Source organism: Pleurodeles waltl, chromosome 12, assembly GCF_031143425.1.
Source record: "Pleurodeles waltl isolate 20211129_DDA chromosome 12, aPleWal1.hap1.20221129, whole genome shotgun sequence".
Classification (NCBI taxonomy): Eukaryota; Metazoa; Chordata; class Amphibia; order Caudata; family Salamandridae; genus Pleurodeles; species Pleurodeles waltl.
In genome coordinates this window covers 81,629,427-81,649,745 of record NC_090451.1, presented here as the reverse complement: position 1 = coordinate 81,649,745, position 20,319 = coordinate 81,629,427, and the positions used below count along the sequence as shown (strand labels likewise).

The following is a 20,319-nucleotide window of genomic DNA, read 5'->3' as shown; positions in this document are numbered from 1 at the left end:
GGTGCTGCGGGTGTAGTTCGCTGCCCCTTGCATGTGGCAGTGCACAGGAGAGCACCACTTCTGACTGGCACAGCCGTTTTGACGACACCGAGGTGTGTTCTTCACCTGCCCTCGCCCCTCCCTTAAGGTCTGTTACTGAGAGACTTCAACTACTCACTTGCTGTTTCTAATAATTCGGTCTCTACGCAGCCGAATGACACATTTGTCTCGCTTAATTTCCCCAAGATCCACTCCCACAATCTATACACCTGGTACAGGTCTGTCATCTCCTTTGAATTTCAGTTCATTTCCACCAGCAGCTCCGCCATAAAGGAATGTTGGTCTCATTCATAAAGTGTCCATGTTCATTCTACACATAAGAACTTAGTGGCCATTATTTTTCAGAAGCTTTGCTACTGCTCTAAGCACCATGTTAGATTGCGTGCTATATATTCTTCAACAAATAGATTTTTTTTCCCCCAAGAAATTGCAGTCGAGTCTGCAAACCGTTCACAGATATTGATTTATGCCAATTTCCCTAACAGGAGGATAAAATGACACCACCATGATGTGACTTTATACGGATGGGCAGCACTGAAAGCCACCACCCGAAATACCGAACAATTTCTAAAAGTCCTACATTGTATGCAAATATGGACTACTAAAAAAAGTAGTACATTAATTTGCATTAAACAAAAAGGGTGAACACTACGCTGCAACGGAGGAGGATGTCATTATCTTTGGGATGTGACGGGCGGTTGCTAGGGTGATGGCATTCAGACTGAAAGGTGTGCCTCAAGCGTCCGTGCACCTAGACATTAGCATCATATACCCTGTCCATTCTTTGGTCTCATTTACACACGAAGACCAGGCTGCTGCTGGAGACCTGTCCCCCGTCCTTATCCTATGCATCTGGATGCGTCGGTCCTGCGTCCCCCTCCCAGAATACTGAAGCCCGGGCCCTCCTCCGGGCGCTGTCTCCAGCCAGCATAGCATCCCACTCCTGGGCCTTTGGAAGACTCGAGACGGAGCCGCACAGGCCGGCGACCCCAGCCAGCGCTTCTCCAAGTTTGATATCTTGGGGACAAGCTCCCTGCGGCGCCCTAACCTTCCCTGCCCGGCCACAGCCCAGGCTTGAAGGAAACTGAAGAGGCTTTCTCACCCTGTATCCAGGGCAAAGCTGGGGACAAACAGGGACACACAAGTAATGGGGGAGTATAAAGAAAACGCGAAGAAGCAGGGCGAAGCATTTAAAGCCTGGGAGCGCCTCCTCGAGATCAGCAGCATGGACAGCTTTCGCATGTGTGAACGGCTTTATTCAGCCAATGCCAGCCATTAAAGGTTCTGCTTTTTTTAAAATTTAAAATACCCAAAGCACTCTGCAATCTTAGCAAGACGGGGCTTTTCAGGAAAGGCCACCTGGAGTGGATGCGTGTTGTGCTACGGTGCACTGACCCGGACGTCAGGACGTACGGGTCGCGCCGAGGCTCGCATTGCAGCTTTAGAGTAGTTCAGAGGTTACGAGCGGATGAGCACATTGCAGAGTATCGTGCAACGGGTGAAGGCTTCTTATCAGTCGCTGCACAAGCTTCCCCTGCCCAGGGGAGGGGCGGAGACAGAAATGTCTCTCTGCTCTTAATGTTTAACAGAGTTATCTCTGCCCCGCACGTTGGGTGTGCGTGGGACGGTGGCTCGGCTCTGTGCAGGCTGTTCGAGAAGCCGAGTACCTTTACTTTCTTCTTTCATACATCCGGGGCGAAGAGAAGGCTGTCGTCCTTTCCGTGAGGCAATCGATGGATACATAGCTCTATTACGGTCATCATAAACTGTTACAGCTTCTCCGCCCCGCTAAATGAGCCCAGTAAAAAGGGAACCTTTCGACTTTGCACCCGTGTCTGCACTCCAGTCTCCACGCTAGTCCTGCAAGCACAGATACAGGATGAAAAATACTCTCCAACAACTCTGTTGATTTGGCAGTATGCACCTTCCAAAAAAACTGAATATGTAAATTTGGAGATACACTCCCATAAAAACTATCCTACCAGACAAAGAGCACATTTCATAGCTAACGACATTTTGAGCGAATGGTGAAATGGCCATGTTACTCATCGCAGCCAGGACTCCAAATAAATGCACAACACACGAGGCACTAGATAGTGACTAAAAGGTGCACGGCATGAGCTCTAAACGTGCATCCGGCTGGAGAGAAACGTGGCTGCACCTTCACGGCATGAGCTCTAACCGTGCATCCGGCTGGAGAGAAACGTGGCTGCATCTTAGCGACTAAAAGGTGCACGGCAGAGCTCTAACCGTGCATCCGGCTGGAGAGAAACGTGGCTGCATCTTAGTGACTAAAAGGTGCACGGCAGAGCTCTAACCGTGCATCCGGCTGGAGAGAAACGTGGCTGCATCTTAGTGACTAAAAGGTGCACGGCATGAGCTCTACATGTGCATCCGCTGCACCTTAGTGACTAAAAGGTGCACGGCAGAGTTCTAAACGTGCATCCGGCTGGAGAGAAACGTGGCTGCACCTTAGCGACTAAAAGGTGCACGGCAGAGCTCTAACCGTGCATCCGGCTGGAGAGAAACGTGGCTGCATCTTAGTGACTAAAAGGTGCACGGCATGAGCTCTACATGTGCATCCGCTGCACCTTAGTGACTAAAAGGTGCACGGCAGAGTTCTAAACGTGCATCCGGCTGGAGAGAAACGTGGCTGCACCTTAGCGACTAAAAGGTGCACGGCAGAGCTCTAACCGTGCATCCGGCTGGAGAGAAACGTGGCTGCATCTTAGTGACTAAAAGGTGCACGGCATGAGCTCTACATGTGCATCCGCTGCACCTTAGTGACTAAAAGGTGCACAGCAGAGTTCTAAACGTGCATCCGGTTGGAGAGAAACGTGGCTGCACCTTAGTGACTAAAAGGTGCACGGCAGAGCTCTAACCGTGCATCCGGCTGGAGAGAAACGTGGCTGCATCTTAGTGACTAAAAGGTGCACGGCATGAGCTCTACATGTGCATCCGCTGCACCTTAGTGACTAAAAGGTGCACGGCAGAGCTCTAACCGTGCATCCGGCTGGAGAGAAAGGTGGCTGCACCTTAGCATGAGCTCTAAACGTGCATCCGGCTGGAGAGAAAGGTGGCTGCACCTTAGCATGAGCTCTAAACGTGCATCCGGCTGGAGAGAAACGTGGCTGCACCTTCACGGCATGAGCTCTAACCGTACATTCGGCTGGAGAGAAACGTGGCTGCACCTTAGTGACTAAAAGGTGCACGGCAGAGCTCTAACCGTGCATCCGGCTGGAGAGAAACGTGGCTGCATCTTAGTGACTAAAAGGTGCACGGCATGAGCTCTACATGTGCATCCGCTGCACCTTAGTGACTAAAAGGTGCACAGCAGAGTTCTAAACGTGCATCCGGCTGGAGAGAAACGTGGCTGCACCTTAGCGACTAAAAGGTGCACGGCAGAGCTCTAACCGTGCATCCAGCTGGAGAGAAACGTGGCTGCACCTTAGCGACTAAAAGGTGCACGGCAGAGCTCTAACCGTGCATCCGGCTGGAGAGAAACGTGGCTGCATCTTAGTGACTAAAAGGTGCACGGCATGAGCTCTACATGTGCATCCGCTGCACCTTAGTGACTAAAAGGTGCACGGCAGAGCTCTAACCGTGCATCCGGCTGGAGAGAAAGGTGGCTGCACCTTAGCATGAGCTCTAAACGTGCATCCGGCTGGAGAGAAAGGTGGCTGCACCTTAGCATGAGCTCTAAACGTGCATCCGGCTGGAGAGAAACGTGGCTGCACCTTCTCGGCAAACACTCTAATGCACTCCCCCTCACTCGGAGACCGACGACGGACCGTGAAGGCGGCTTTACAAGCAGTGCTAATACATACACAGGTAAGCGGCGAGACAAGGCTGATGTGGCAGCAGGGTGAGCGCAGGGCTTCTCTCCCTCCTGTACAGGAAGGAGGCGCTTGTGCCAGGCGCAGAAGAGGGGTCTGCACAAGGAGTGCACACGGCCTTACACACCCTGGGGCACGTGCATGAAGTGACTCCCATCTGAAGCGGCGGAGAACCAAACGCACACAACACTGGTTAGGAGTACCAAGGCATGCTACAGGTTTTCTGTTGGTTTTTTGTTACTCCTTCCATGGACAACAAGATCTGTACAAGAAGCAAATGTTCCAAAAATACATTTCACTCACTGTGTATTCAGCATGCTTCTTCCCATACCACTTCATCCATTTTCTGAACTCTCTGTCCATCGTCTGCGGGGGGGATAAACACGAAAAAGCAGGTCACACGATGGCTACTGTTCAGTGATGGTTACAAGTCCACCATGGTTCACTTCAGGCTGCAGGCCTGCCACGCACACCACATCCAATACAGACATCTCACTATCAATCATATCAGAGGACAATATGATGGCCTCATTACCAGGTGGATTCCAGGTGCTTTTCAATTCCAACCATCTTTTCACCGCCAAGAACATTTTCAGTGGCAAAGCCTTCAGGAGGTGTGTGTGTGTGTGTGTGTTTGTTTGTTTGGGGAGGGGTGGGAGGGCTAGGGTACGATGGCAAGGCAGGACAGGGTAAAGCAGAATGTGCTTCTATAATTATAGCATGACATGAATCTGAATATTGGCTGGCGGGAAGCACATGCACACACAGCTACACAACTGCGCGGGGTGGGCACAGGTGATGGCAAGGAATCCAAAGTAGGTTCCGGACTCCAGAAGACCACGTCACCCATGCCTGCTGAATGGCAGCTCGTGCACACCAAGCAGCTGATGAAACAACTATAGACAGGGTGGAGGTTCTGCAAATGACTGCCTTCACATTCAGTGGCATCAGGATAACTTAACCTTAACAGCCTTAGGTTACATGTACTCTAGTCCAGGGATGTGGAATTCCTATCGCCCGACGCCCGGGACATCTTGTTTGGGGTCAAGGGCAACAAGTTTTTATGTTTACTTTGTCCTTGGGACAAGTAGGCCCAACCCTCTGCAGCACAAACCCTTTGGCTGCCTGTTTACAGAGAGTGGAACTCTCTGCAGTTGAGGTAATGTGTTTCCAAAAGATAATGCTGTTCGAACTTGTATTTATGGTTCATTATTTGAAATCCTTCATTATTAGGGTGAGTGCTGTAAATAAATGTTTTAAGGTCACACTTCACTACAGACGTTGGTTCCAGTACAAAAAAAAACGTGTATACACATGTTTGAAAAGTTTAGGCTATGAGGCGAAGTATAATGCTCCCAGAATGCTCTCTGATTAGATGCACATGAAGTGTCATTTAGTAAAATGTGTTGGTGCATGCTAGCATTTCCCAAAAATATTTCTAATGGAAAATCAGTGTAACCATTTTCAACACGATTATGGGAAGCATGAAAATAAACAAACACTGACAAAGCCAACTGATCTGACATATTTTTATAAGTCCTTTAGTTTCATCAATGCGTGTCTTGTTTTGACATGGCTTTTGTAACACTTTATTGTTGTGGGAGCTATCAGGCCCTCAACACTGTAACAAACACTGGGAAAAAAAAAAAAAAAACATTTTTGAACTCTAAAAGCACACGTTGCCACCAGTGGCATAACAAAGGCCCCGCAGCTGCCCTCCTGGGGGCTCCTTCAGCAGAGCACCTGGCCTGAGTGAGTCTGGAGAGGGGGCTCCTCCATGTTCTTTGCAAAGGGGCACCCTCCAGTTTCGTTATGTCACTGATTGCCACTGTAGTTCCTGACACTGAACAAAACTACTTTGTGTGCCAATATGCTCCTTGTGGAAGAGCAGAATGCGATCGCTCACAGTAAAGCCAGCCGAAAGAGAGAGAAATAGAAGTTTAATAAAAACAAAATGTTTTGTTAACACCAGACCTAATTAGGGACCAAGACCCACATGTAGGTAGCTTTTTGCATGTCGCAAACAGCGACTTTCGCTGTTTGCGGCGTGCAAAAAGCACATTGCGATGCACAAACCCAGTTTTGCGATTCGGTAACCTCGGTAAACAGGTTTGCGACTCGCAATTAGGAAGGGGTGTTCCCTTCCTAATTGCGACTCGCAGTGCAATGTAGGATTGTTTTGTGACCGCGAACGCGGGCGCAAACCAATCGCAGTTTGCACCCATTTCAAATGGGTGCTAACACTTTCGCTAAAAGGAAGGGGTCCCCATGGGACCCCTTCCCCATTGTGAATGTCATTGTAAACATTTTTTCAGAGCAGGCAGTGGTCCTGTGGAACACTGCCTGCTCTGAAAAAATGAAACAAAAACGTTTCATTTTTAGTTTTTGTAATGCATCTCGTTTTCCTTTTTTATTAAAAAGCAGTCACAGACATGGTGGTCTGCCGTCTCCAGCAGGCCACCATCCCTGTGAGGGCCGCCATTCGTAAGGGGGTCGCAAATTGCGACCCACCTCATGATTATTCATGAGGTGGGCATTTGTGAAGCCCTTGCGAATCACAGATGGTGCCAGGGACACCATCCTACATTCGGATTTGAGACTCGCAAATTGCGAGTCTCTCTGACTCGCAATTTGCAGGTCGCAAATCTGAACCTACTGACATGTGGCCCCAAATTCTTAAAGAAAGTCACAAAAGTGCACCCATGGTATATGTCGTACCCCTATAAAATATTTGTGAACTGTATTTTAGCATGGGTAAATACGATGTGTAGATTTGCTCATGTGAAAATCTATTGAGCATTTGCAAGTTCATTTTCCCTCCAGCCACTTTCTTCCCAACCCTGGAAGAAGTTCTAATTCTGCCATTGTCAGGAGTAAATGTCCAACCTTTCTTATTATGGGAAAATATTAGAGAGAAGCTGGTAAAAATCTTTAAAACATGCAGGTTAGTAGGTTTGCAGACTCAAAGGCATTCCAGCCCTGGAACTATTGCTTACTGCTTCCTCCAGCCCCAGTATGCAGATCTGCAGAAAGGTGGAAAAAAAGGAAATTGCTACAGTAGGGATTGAAACTGAAAGCCCTACTAAGGTAGTAGCCCTGGCATAATCAGAAAGGCTATTATCAGAGCTCTTACATAATGAGATTGCTGCCATAATTTGTCGCCACACTATATGGCACCAAAGGGACAAGTAGATCTTTTTACAGGACAAGTAGATTTGAGAAGCAACCTGTCCCCTGGACAAGTAGATATTTTAATAAATTCCACACCCCTGTAGTCTACCACACCATTGTGCATTTTCATAGTATATACACTGTTCTTCACACATTTTATGTGAATCTGCAGCATAATACTAATGCCAGCCACAATTCAGTCTGGGCTCACAAGGGTATGTATTACTGTAAGTGTCCCAGTGGTGCAACAGGCCTGTGCATCGCTTTCCACACTCACAAGGCACTCTGGTATTACAGAAGGGGCTGCAGATGTTTGCGTGGTTCCTCCGGTAACACAGATGAGCCCCCTGGCGCTACATGTGCGCCGGCTTAATCTTAACTGTGTGCCTTCGTTTGCATGGGGGTTGGCCCCATGCAAATTATTAATCAATCTGCCTCTTCACTCTACTATAGACATAGAGGAGGCCCCCACTGGTGCTCTTAGAAAAGTGTGGAAGGAGGCATCATGGCCTCCCCAGACATCCCCCCTAATGTATGTGAGGTCACTAACTGCACCCGCATGCAGGGATATCACTGCCCCCTTTCCAAAAGCAGCCACACTGCCACCTGATGGCATACCTCGCCCCTCAAAGTTACACAGTGGTAGGATCTTATGGAGCACAAGATACTCAAATACGCGCACGGTGTGTTGTAACTCACCTCCGCATACTTGGCCGGAATATCAGCCTTCTCAATCCCATAATGATGCTTGCAACCTGTAGCCGCTGCAACCTGAAGCACAACCTGTCCGACTCCTGCAATAAGAAACAAAGAACAGCTAAATAAGTGTGGTGGAGAGAGCTGGCGATCCCTCATGTGATCAGCAAGAGCAATATAAAACAGAAAATTGTAAAAGCAAACTAGTCATATTAAATATCACTGAAGGATCCAACTCTGGCAGGCTGCACAACGAAAAGCAGAGCATTTGCCATCCGCTAGCAGTCATTGCCACTACGTAGGTATGGCATCAATTGCCATATTCCGTAGTAGCACGTCCAGATGATCGTTTAGAGGGTCAGGATGTCTGTTCTCATGTGTGCTCTTTGGTATGCACATTTTCATTTTGGCATTGCCAAACTCAGACAATTATTATTTCCAGATTGTGCACATCTTTACAATGAAAAGAACTCAATAGGTGACAAAGAGCAATCTACAGAACTGAGAGGTGATTCACACAAAGCCACAACTGAAAACTTCAATTTGTAACATTTCAAGTTAGAAGCCTTCTTAATGTTTCCTGTTACTACCTCCAAAACTTTTAGCTCCTCAATACTTAACCTTGCAGAAGATGGGTCAACCACTTGCCAGGAAAGGACTCTGCATCATTAGACACTGGAGGTGCTGAAAGAGCGGGAGCTAGCAGAGGCTGTCTGCGGCCCAACCTTTATGATCCCACAATCCAATACTGGCGCAGTTCCTTGGAAACTGACCACTCAAAGATCCACCTAGACCGCTCAATTGTATCACTGAGGAAATCTGGGGTGCTTGTTGGAGGTCAATAGATGCATCTCTACCTAACAGCATAGGTTAAACTTATCACGCCCAACAGTTTTACCAATCCTGCTTGAGAAACTCCAGAATATTTCTTCTCAGCATTGCAGCAGGACATTGTGATCAGCTAGGAGCTTCCCCACTCACAAATCTAGCCTGGTCTTTGCTTTCTTAGCAAAAGAACTTCACTGTTCAGGCAAAGTGCAATTGCTGGGTCACCGAAATTAAGCACGGACTGCACGCTCCCTGTGCCTTCCTCACAGGAGAGAAAGGTTCCTCAACATATCCGTGAACTACATGAAGTTCCTGTAGCTTTAAGTACATCTTCTGGGCCACAAATCAACAGCTCTCTCTAGCTGACCTTGGAGCCAAAGAAGAATCAGTGGCCAAAGTTCACGGATGAGAAGACCACAAAACCGCACCCATCTGGCCCACCGATGAGCCACCACTCTAAGGAGGTTCCCTCAAGGCCTCCATGTAGGGGTAATGTCCCTTGGATGGAAGAGAGGTTCAGACTTCAGAGACTCCTTCCAAAGATGCACAACATCGGAAGACAACTGGATGCAAATAATAACCTCTTCCAATGCGATTTCCCACGGCATGAAAGTGGTGGTGTGTTTAAAAAACTCGAAGAAAAGGGGTCGGATTATTTATATCTATAAATGTCATAACTTGTGCTGAAAAATCCATATCTTCGTGCACCACATGAATGCTAATAGTAGACAGCCGAGGTACTGGGGCATCTGCAAGGTTTTCAGATGTGACCAAGTCCCCTGACTAGGCAGTACTGAAGGGCTCCAGACTCGGTAACAGCACGAAAGATCAATGCGGCTTCCAGCTATGTGCACACTTTCTTCAGGGTCCCCGCTGTAACCCAGTACATATGCACAGCACGAGAGTTAGTAACCCCCTTTGAAAGGCGGACGCTGTGTGCATCGGATACCCCGCTCGGCTGCACTAGAGGCAGACACGGTGCCCGCTGCACACTAATGGGTAAGGTGCACAGGTGCAGCACGCTGCAGAGCGCGGTCCTCTCCGGAGATCACATTGCTGCAACAATGGCCAGGTGCGGCTTTCGCTGCGTCAGCAAAAAAAGGAGAGGAGGCTCCGCGCAAAGACACTGAAAGCCATGAGCGCACAAAGCCCCTGACGGAGGGCGGCCTCAGAGCACCACCCGGGCAGAGTCACTTCCAACCCTTCATGTATCTCCAGCGCGCGTCCCGCTCCGACTACAACGCAGGAAGACGGCACGAGCCGGTCTCGCAGGTGTGGGATTGTGAAGCCAATCGGTAATGAACAGAGTCCCAGTGAACTACTTCCGGGTCACAGGGGCTTAGTGACGCGTCCATGTATCAGAACAACCAAAGAACGATCAAGCGCTCAGCGAGGCTATTCTCCAAACCACTGGGGCAGCGGGAGCTCTCCGACCACTGAGAACCATTTCACAGAAAATGGCATCACAAGGCCAAGGACACCAGGAATGACAGGGGCCCTGGTCGCAAGGACTAAACAGAAACTGACATCACACCCCATTCGGAACTAATGACATAAGAGGATATGGATGACTACATTTAACAGTGATAAATAACAAAACACTTCAAATCCAGGCAAATCAGGAGACGTAAGGAGAACAGAGAAGTCAAATATCAAGTGCTGGTGACCTCTAAGCGGCCTGCTTGCCTTCCATTATAAGGTCACCGAACGCCTGGACTCCATTTTGCTGATGTTCCAGAATGAGCTCCATGGGTCACAATGTGACTATCTCCACATATCAAAGAGCAAAAACATAGGAGATGGTTTGTATGTAAGAAAGAAATATCTCTGGGGCATGGGGAATTAATAGCACAGAGGCCACAGGTGAGATCCTTTGTTAACTGTTTGAGATGCCCACCGTTTCAAGCACATCAGTGAACTCTCGGAAAGGAAATGGGCTGGTAGACGAAACGGACCAGGAAGTGGAAAACATTTTCATACACTTCTGTGTAGGACCTTGTCAAACTGAAACTTGGTCTGAAAAGGTGCGTGCAGTTCACTATTCTTCTCAAACTTTCCATTTTTTGATCTTGGAAAAACACTACCCGAGAACCAGGTCAAATTTCTGACAAAAGTCCTTTCTGCAGGAAAATTCTGGCAATGAATGCATATTTCACCTTTTTTGTGCACCACTTTTATTTTCAAACTTAATATAGTAGTAGTTTCTCATCTACACCCACCTCCTACCTTTCCCTTTAATTTACGAATTAACTTACCACTGAACAGGCCACAAGAGCCAAAGGAGGGAAGCACATTTCAAGAATGGGAATAAAGCATAGCAAGGCGAATTCAGTCACGTAAAGAGCAGCTACACGAAATGCAAAGTTAAAAGCTATCTTCCAGTGCTCCTGTCCCCCTCCTTTCTACAGTCCTAGGACAGATGAGATACTTACCACTCCCCAGGTCCACGAACAAGTCATCCTCCGTCATCTTAATTTCTTCGATCATTTGGGTCACCAGGTCGAAGGAGGTCTCACCGTACACTTCGGGGGAGAAGGGCTCATAGTTGTTCAGTTTTTCGGGGTCGGTCACAGAGTGGTTATAGACCTGCTGGAGGATGTGGCGAAGGAGCCCGTTGGAGGGGCGAGTGTTCAGCTTCATGGGGTGTGTTGTGCCTTTCCACTATAGGAAAAAAAGCAATGGATGAAAACCCCATTCCACTGCGCATGCCAACACTTGTGCAACAGTGACTAACTAAGCACAGCTCTAGAACAACCGCCCAAGTGGGGAACAAACTGCCTGGGTGGGCAACAAGACTCAGGAAGAACACAGAGGGGACTGAGCTGAAATAGCGAGGCAAGCATATTTTCTATACAATCATTGTCCGTGGACACTGTTACTGCGTCCGTGAGTGCTGAGGGCAGCAACTGGCCAACACTGGCAAAACGGATCTCCCTGAAAGCCACAATCACCCTCCCACGCAGCAAGACTTCCCAAGATCGTCAGGTGTGGACTGGTCCTTCTCCACAGCCGCCCTATAGTCTAGTAACACCACAAATCAAATGCCCTGGACGACGGGTAGCAGCAAGCACCAGTGTAAAGGCCCAGCAGGCAAAAACTGACTCATCACAAACATGAACAGCCATTAACAGTGAAGTGAGCTTAAGGCATGACAACACTGTAGACAATGACATAACTTCTGTCATTCATAAAGTGTTTTTTATGGACAGGGTGTAGGAAGTTGGCTCTGTATATACTATTTCAAAGTAAGAAATAGTGTGCACAGAGTCCAAGGGTTCCCCTTAGAGGTAAGATAGTGGCAAAAAGAGATAATTCTAATGCTCTATTTTGTGGTAGTGTGGTCGAGCAGTAGGCTTATTAGAGGGTAGTGTTAAGCATTTGTTGTACACAACCAAGCAATGAGGAACACACACTCAAAGGCAATTCCAAGCCAATAGGTTTTTATATAGAAAAATATATTTTCTTAGTTTATTTTAAGAACCACAGGTTCAAGATTTACAAACAATACTTTAAATGAAAGGTATTTCACTCAGGTATCTTAGGAACTTTGAATAATCACAATAGCATGTACAGTTTTGGCAAAAATGGCAATAAGCTATTTTAAAAGTGGACACTGTGCAAAAATCAACATTTCCTGGGGGAGGTAAGTAAATGTTAAGTTCACAGGTAAGTAAAAAACTTACAGGGTTCAAAGTTGGGTCCAAGGTAGCCCATCGTTGGGGGTTCAAGGCAACCCCAAAGTTACCACACCAGCAGCTCAGGGCCGGTCAGGTGCAGAGGTCAAAGTGGTGCCCAAAACACATAGGCTTCAATGGAAATAGGGGTGTCCCGGTTCCAGTCTGCCAGCAGGTAAGTACCCGCAACTTTGGAGGGCAGACCAGGGGGGTTTTGTAGGGCACGGGGGAGGGGGGGGTGGGGGGGGGACACAAGCAGGCACAGAAAGTACACCCTCAGCGGCACAGGGGCGGCCGGGTGCAGAGTGCAAACAGGTGTCGGGTTTTCAATAAGTTTCAATGGGGAGACCCGGGGGTCTCTTCAGCGATGCAGGCAGGCACAGGGAGGGGGGGCTCCTCGGGGTAGCCACCACCTGGGCTAGGAAGAGGGTCGCCTGGGGGTCGCTCCTGCACTGGAGTCTGGTTCCTTCAGGTCCTGGGGGCTGCAGGTGCAGTGTGTTTTCCAGGCGTCGGGTTCCTTGAAACAGGCAGTCGCGGTCAGGGGGAGCCTCTGGATTCCCTCTGCAGGCATCACTGTGGGGGCTCAGGGGGGTCAACTCTGGCTACTTACGGGCTCGCAGTCGCCGGGGAGTCCTCCCTGTAGAGTTAGTTTTCCGCAGGTCGAGCTGGGGGTGTCGGGTGCAGAGTGGAAAGTCTCACGCTTCCGGCGGGAAACGTGTGGTCTTTAAAAGTTGCTTCTTTGTTGCAATGTTACAGTTTTGTGGAACAGGGCCGCTGTCCTCGGGAGTTTCTTGGTCCTTTTAGATGCAGGGTAGTCCGCTGAGGCTTCAGAGATCGCTGGACCCTGGGAGATGCATCGCTGTTGCAGTTTTTCTTGAAGTGGGGAGACAGGCCTGTAGGGCTGGGGCCAAAGCAGTTGGTGTCTCTGTCTTCTCTGCAGGGCTTCAGGTCAGCAGTCCTTTTTCATCTTCAGGTTGCAGGAATCTATCTTTCCTCGGTTCTGGGAGCCCCTAAATACTCAATTTAGGGGTGTGTTTAGGTCTAGGAGGATAGTAGCCAATGGCTACTAGCCCCGAGGGTGGCTACACCCTCTTTGTGCCTCCTCCCTGTGGGGAGGGGGGCACATCCCTAATCCTATTGGGGGAAATCCTCCATCTGCAAGATGGAGGATTTCTAAAAGTCAGAGTCACCTCAGCTCAGGACACCTTAAGGGTTGTCCTGACTGGCCAGTGACGACTCCTTGTTTTTCTCATTATCCCTTCCAGCCTTGCTGCCAAAAGTGGGGGCAGTGGCCGGAGGGGCGGGCATCTCCACTAGCTGGGATGCCCTGTGGAGCTGTAACAAAGGGGGTGAGCCTTTGAGGCTCACCACCAGGTGTTACAGTTTCTGCAGGGGGAGGTGTGAAGCACCTCGAACCCAGTACAAGCTTTGTTACTGGCCACAGAGTGACAAAGGCACTCTCCCCATGTGGCCAGCAACATGTCTGGTGTGTGGCAGGCTGGCAAAAACTAGTCAGCCCACACTGGAAGTCGGGTATGTTTTCAGGGGGCATCTCTAAGATGCCCTCTGGGTGTATTTGACAATAAAATGTACACTGGCATCAGTGTGCATTTATTGTGCTGAGACGTTTGATACCAAACTTCACAGTTTTCAGTGTAGCCATTATGGTGCTGTGGAGTTCGTGTTTGACAGACTCCCAGACCATATACTCTTATGGCTACCCTACACTTACAATGTCTAAGGTTTCGCTTAGACACGGTAGGGGCATAGTGCTCATGCACCTATGCCCTCACCTGTGGTATAGTGCACCCTGCCGTAGGGCTGTAAGGCCTGCTAGAAGGGTGACTTATCTATGCCATATGCAGTATGAGGATGGCATGGCACTCTGAGGGGAGTGCCATGTCGACTTAGTCATTTTCTCCCCACCATCACACACAAGCTGGCAAGCAGTGTGTCTGTGCTGAGTGAGGGGTCCCTAGGGTGGCATAAGACATGCTGCAGCCCTTAGAGACCTTCCATGGCATCAGGGCCCTTGGTACCAGGGGTACCAGTCACAAGGGAGTTACCTGGGTGCCAGGGTTGTGCCAATTGTGGAGACAAAGGTACAGTATTATGGAAAGAACACTGGTGCCGAGGCCTGGTTAGCAGGCCTCCGCACACTTTCAAATCATAACTTGGCATCAGCAAAGGCAGGGGGTAACCATGCCAAGGAGGCATTTCCTTACACAGGGGTTTTAAATAGTGTGTTCGAAATAAGAAAGCTGCAGCAGAGAAATCCACTAGCTGGAATAAGGCCACGCACCTGCCGAAGGCAAACTTTGAAAGATCTACATTTTTGGATTAATTCAACAAGGGAAAGCAGGCTGCCCATCACACCAGCACTACCCACGCTAAGCCAGCAAAAGGTCTGGACATCTGACAAAATCTGGTTTTGAATCCCGAACTGAGCCAATTTACACAGACTGTGGGTATTATAGCAGTCAGGCTGTCGGGAAGCAAAGGTTTCTCACACTGCGACAAGAACATACCAATACATAATATTCAGGGGAAGGCCTCCTAAACAATGTAATTCACGCTTTTCTGGCTGAGGCCAAAAATCCAGCCGTCCAGCAACCGCTTTGAGTCCTTGAAGAGAGTCCTAAAGAACAGCTACCATGAACCTCCCAAAATGGAAACTAAAACCATTGGAGGTATTGTGCACTCTGTCGGTTCCTCCATTTGCGACAATACACAATAGCATCCCACAGAGAATAATTCCTAATTAAGCACACCTAAAATAAGAATATGAAATGATACCATGAATTTCAAAAAGCAGCTTGAAAAAGAGGATTTTGACCCCAAATCACTAAACCAGGAAAAGACCACACACTAGGAGTTATTTAGCATTCATGTGCCGGATGGTACAACAGTATGAAGTGCTGTCATCAGCAGCACCATCCCAGGTGGATTTCAAATTGCCGGGAACAATGATGTAACCAAATGCAACTGTGGCGTTAGAATTCCCACTGGAGCTTGATGTATGACCAGGAGAAGAGTGGAGAGTTCAAAAGATGGAAACCCTTACCAGCTGTGGCCTTGTCTCTTGACTCCATAACAAAAGCACTGGCAACGCCAAAAGGTCTGGATTGAAAGGAATGTTGTTTGGTAATGTGAAGTCTTACAAGAAGAGAGCATGGAAATGAAAATGTATTTGTGTTGAAGCAAAGAACTGTAGAATACTTGTGTAGGTTCAAAGGGTCAGGTGGATTAAGCCACAACTAAAAACCCATGATGGTTAATGACTGTCTGTGAGAAAGTAGTCTCTTTCTAGCCTTGTTACCCCCACTTTTGGCCTGTTTGTGAGTATATGTCAGGGTGTTTTCACTGTCTCACCGGGATCCTGCTAGCCAGGGCCCAGTGCTCATAGTGAAGGCCCTATGTTTTCAGTATGTTTGTTATGTGTCACTGGGACCCTGCTAGCCAGGACCCCAGTGCTCATAAGTTTGTGACCTATATGTATGTGTTCCCTGTGTCATGCCTAACTGTCTCACTGAGGCTCTGCTAACCAGAACCTCAGTGGTTATGCTCTCTCTGCTTTCTAAATTGTCACTAACAGGCTAGTGACCAATTTCACCAATTCACATTGGCATACTGGAACACCCTTATAATTCCCTAGTATATAGTACTGAGGTACCCAGAGTATTGGGGTTCCAGGAGATCCCTATGGGCTACAGCATTTCTTTTGCCACCCATAGGGAGCTCTGACAATTCTTACACAGGCCTGCCACTGCAGCCTGAGTGAAATAACGTCCACGTTATTTCACAGCCATTTACCACTGCACTGAAGTAACTTAAAGGTCACCTATATGTCTAACCTTCACCTGGTGAAGGTGGGGTGCTAAGTTACTTTGTGTGTGGGCACCCTGGCACTAGCCAAGGTGCCCCCACATCGTTCAGGGCAAATTCCCCGGACTTTGTGAGTGCGGGGACACCATAACACGCGTGCACTATACATAGGTCACTACCTATGTATAGCGTCACAATGGTAACTCCAAACATGGCCATGTAACATGTCTAAGATCATGGAATTGTCACCCCAATGCCATTGTGGCATTGGCAAGACAATTCCATGATCCCCCGAGTCTCTAGCACATACCCGGGTACTGCCAAACTGCCTTTCCCGGGGTTTCACTGCAGCTGCTGCCAACCCCTCAGACAGGTTTCTGCCCTCCTGGGGTCCAGCCAGGCCTGGCCCAGGAAGGCAGAACAAAGGACTTCCTCAGAGAGAGGGTGTTACACCCTCTCCCTTTGGAAAAAGGTGTCAGGGCTGGGGAGGAGTAGCCTCCCCCAGCCTCTGGAAATGCTTTGATGGGCACAGATGGTGCCCATCTCTGCATAAGCTAGTCTACACCGGTTCAGGGATCCCCCAGCCCTGCTCTGGCGCGAAACTGGACAAAGGAAAGGGGAGTGACCACTCCCCTGACCTGCACCTCCCAGGGGAGGTGCCCAGAGCTCCTCCAGTGTGCTCCAGACCTCTGCCATCTTGGAAACAGAGGTGCTGCTGGCACACTTGACTGCTCTGAGTGGCCAGTGCCAGCAGGTGACGTCAGAGACTCCTTCTGATAGGCTCTTACCTGTGTTACTAGCCTATCCTCCTTCCTAGGTAGCCAAACCTCTTTTTCTGGCTATTTAGGGTCTCTGCTTTGGGGAATTCTTTAGATAACGAATGCAAGAGCTCATCAGAGTTCCTCTGCATCTCTCTCTTCACCTTCTGCCAAAGGATCGACCGCTGACTGCTCAGGATGCCTGCAAAACCGCAACAAAGTAGCAAAGGCGACTACTGCAACCTTGTATCGCTGATCCTGCCGTTTTCTCGCCGGTTTCCTGGTGGTGCATGCTCTGGGGGTAGCCTGCCTCCTTCTTGCACCAGGAGCTCTGAAGAAATCTCCTGTGGGTCGACGGAATCTTCCCCCTGCAACCGCAGGCAACAAAAGACTGCATCACCGGTCCTCTGGGTCCCCTCTCAGCACGACGAGCGTGGTCCCTGGAACTCAGCAACTCTGTCCAAGTGACTCCCACAGTCCAGTGACTCTTCAGTCCAAGTTTGGTGGAGGTAAGTCCTTGCCTCCCCACGCTAGACTGCATTGCTGGGTACTGCGTGATTTGCAGCTGCTCCGGCTCCTGTGCACTCTTCCAGGATTTCCTTCGTGCACAGCCAAGCCTGGGTCCCCGGAACTCTAACCTGCAGTGCACAACCTCCTGAGTTGTCCTCCGGCGTTGTGGGACTCCCTTTTGTGTCTTCGGGTGAGCTCCAGTTCACTCCTCTTCCAAGTGCCTGTTCCGGTACTTCTGCGGGTGCTGCCTGCTTCTGTGAGGGCTCCCTGACTTGCTGGGCTCCTCATCCAAGTGGCGACATCCTGGTCCCTCCTGGGCCACAGCAGCATCCAAAAACCCTAACCGCGACCCTTGCAGCTAGCAAGGCTTGTTTGCGGTCTTTCTGCGTGGGAACACCTCTGCAAGCTTCTTCACGACGTGGGACATCCATCCTCCAAAGGGGTAGTTTCTAGCCCTCTTCCTTCTTGCAGAATCCACAGCTTCTACCAGCTGGTGGCAGCTTCTTTGCACCCTCAGCTGGAATTTCCTGGGCATCTGCCCAATCTCGACTTTGTCGCGACTCTTGGACTTGGTCCCCTTGTTCCACAGTTACTATCTGGAAATCCACTTTGGTTGCATTGCTGGTGTTGGTCTTCCTTGCAGAATTCCCCTATCACGACTTCTGTACTCTCTGGGGAATATAGGTGCACTTTACACCTACTTTTCAGGATCTTGGGGTGGGCTATTTTTCTAACCCTCACTGTTTTCTTACAGTCCCAGCGACCCTCTACAAGCTCACATAGGTTTGGGGTCCATTCGTGGTTCGCATTCCACTTTTGGAGTATATGGTTTGTGTTGCCCCTATACCTATGTGCTCCTATTGCAATCTACTGTAACTTTACATTGCTTGCATTACTTCCTTTTGCTATTACTGCATATTTTTGGTATTGTGTACATATATCTTGTGTATATTTGGCATCCTCATACCGAGGGTACTCACTGAGATACTTTTGGCATATTGTCATAAAAATAAAGTACCTTTATTTTTAGTATATCTGTGTATTGTGTTTTCTTATGATATTGTGCATATGACACTAGTGGTACTGTAGGAGCTTCACTCGTCTCCTAGTTCAGCCTAAGCTGCTCTGCTATAGCTACCCTCTATCAGCCTAAGCTGCTAGAAACACCTCTTCTACTCTAATAAGGGATAACTGGACCTGGTACAGAGTGTAAGTACCCCTTGGTACCCACTACAAGCCAGGCCAGCCTCCTACACTGTCCTCCTCCCATCTGTGCTGCAGTCAGAGTAAACACCATAAGGTATTTGATTAGTTCAGACCCTTCAATAGCATTACAATGTCAGGTGTGCGCCCCTGCAAGTTCATGATCTGGCAGTGGATAAACAAAGTGATCACAGCTGTGTGAAGGGCAAACACTTCTTTGTGGAAGCACACAACCTCTTCCCAATCAAGATATGTAGCCAGGACTCCCAAAACGAAACCAAAGCTCCTCTCTTGGTGATTTTCACATATTTGTCTGGCGACATCAGCGCTGTCGTGCCAGACCATAAAAAGGGGCTCCGCATTATTTCACAATGGCAATGAACTTTCACACTCATAATATGAGATGTTCAACTCCCTTGAATTCGGTCAGGCCTGAACACTTTGAATCTAGTTGATCAAGTGATACAATAAGAGGGTCTCCAAGAGGAAGCATGATCAGCTTATCCTTGGAGCACCCTAAACCCAGAGTCAATTGAATCTTAAGCACTAAATTCAAAGAATTAATAATTAAACAATCAAAAAAAACATGGGAGACCTTCATCCAGTGATGAGGGTTCGGTTTATATTACTTGCTTCATTACAAAATGTCATTGCACAGACGCTGAAGCCCTTGAAGTTGTCCAAGTAACAGAAACGTGGCACGTGGAAGAAATGTCTTACCAGCTGGTGAATGCTGTCGATGGCACGATTGTACTTGTCGCAGAGTCTCTGCATGCTCTCAAAGCTGTGGGAGAAAACAAAAGCACTTTTTAGAAACTATAAAAGAGATACACAAAAAGTAAGCACTTTTTCCACATTTGTATGAAGGTACAATAAAGGATTAACCACATGTAACCACCTATTCCTAATCCGCTCATTGTTGAACTCCGCCAATGGCTTCCGGGCAGCGAGACTGGTTGGAATTAATAAGGTAAGCAAATAACAGAGGCTGCAATAGCTGATGGCCCCAGGTAGATGTTTCCACAAACAAACAGCTGTAGCTAGCCGATCACGGGTAGCCTGTGACAGAACTCTCAGGGTACAAGTCGGTGGCAATGCGCCCTAACTCCTTACACAGCGCACCCGGTGACCGTGACGAAAGCCATAGGGCAGAGCAGCTCTTGGGTGCTCTCATGTCTAGCAGAACTAAAGGAGACATGTTTACATCTGACCTGCTGTTTTTAAGGAGTGTGACCTCCCCCACCCCACCCCACCCCAAACAGGACAGCAACAAATCTTGTTTAGCATTTTTCTAAAGGCGGTCGCAGTTCTAGATCACCTATATTTCTGCAAGACACAGTTGAGAACACTGTGCACCCAGCCAAGGATTCTTAACGAGAACACACCCTGCTTTCGGGCTTTGATCAGAAGGAGCAAAGGACTGAGGTTGGAAACAAAAGTTTCCCTCTTTGTACAGGAACTGTGCGCAAAGAGTAACTACAGTTTGATACCTTTCACTCTAGAGAAGAACAGAGAGCAACACAAGTTAGAAAATTTCCGGGGATGTTGTCCCACCCAGAGCCCTGTCCATGCTGACACACAAGTCACCAGAAATTTTACAGAAGCCTTAAGGAGATTAGTAAGCAGACCTTTTGTGGTTGTCTGGCAGGAAAATTACACAGCAATTATTGGGAACCTTTGTCCACAAAAAATAGAACAACAGATTTAGGCTGATGACTCTTCCGAAGGTTGTGTTTTTTTTTTTTTAGCAAAACCACAATTCAAGACAAAAACTCCATG

At 48.5% G+C, this 20,319-nt stretch overlaps 1 protein-coding gene across 2 annotated transcripts in view; it reads right to left on the bottom strand.

The window, feature by feature from the left end:
• The window catches only part of DOT1L (DOT1 like histone lysine methyltransferase), a 255,913-nt gene that overhangs the window by 192,174 nt on the left and 43,420 nt on the right, over positions 1 to 20,319 (bottom strand). For both annotated transcript variants that reach the window (XM_069216576.1, XM_069216575.1), the window contains exons 4-7: positions 19,261 to 19,324; positions 11,003 to 11,231; positions 7,746 to 7,840; positions 4,179 to 4,241 (exon numbers count right to left, since the gene is read on the bottom strand). In XM_069216576.1, coding sequence (XP_069072677.1) covers positions 4,179 to 4,241; positions 7,746 to 7,840; positions 11,003 to 11,231; positions 19,261 to 19,324 — 451 coding nt within the window. The remainder of the gene's footprint in view (positions 1 to 4,178; positions 4,242 to 7,745; positions 7,841 to 11,002; positions 11,232 to 19,260; positions 19,325 to 20,319) is intronic.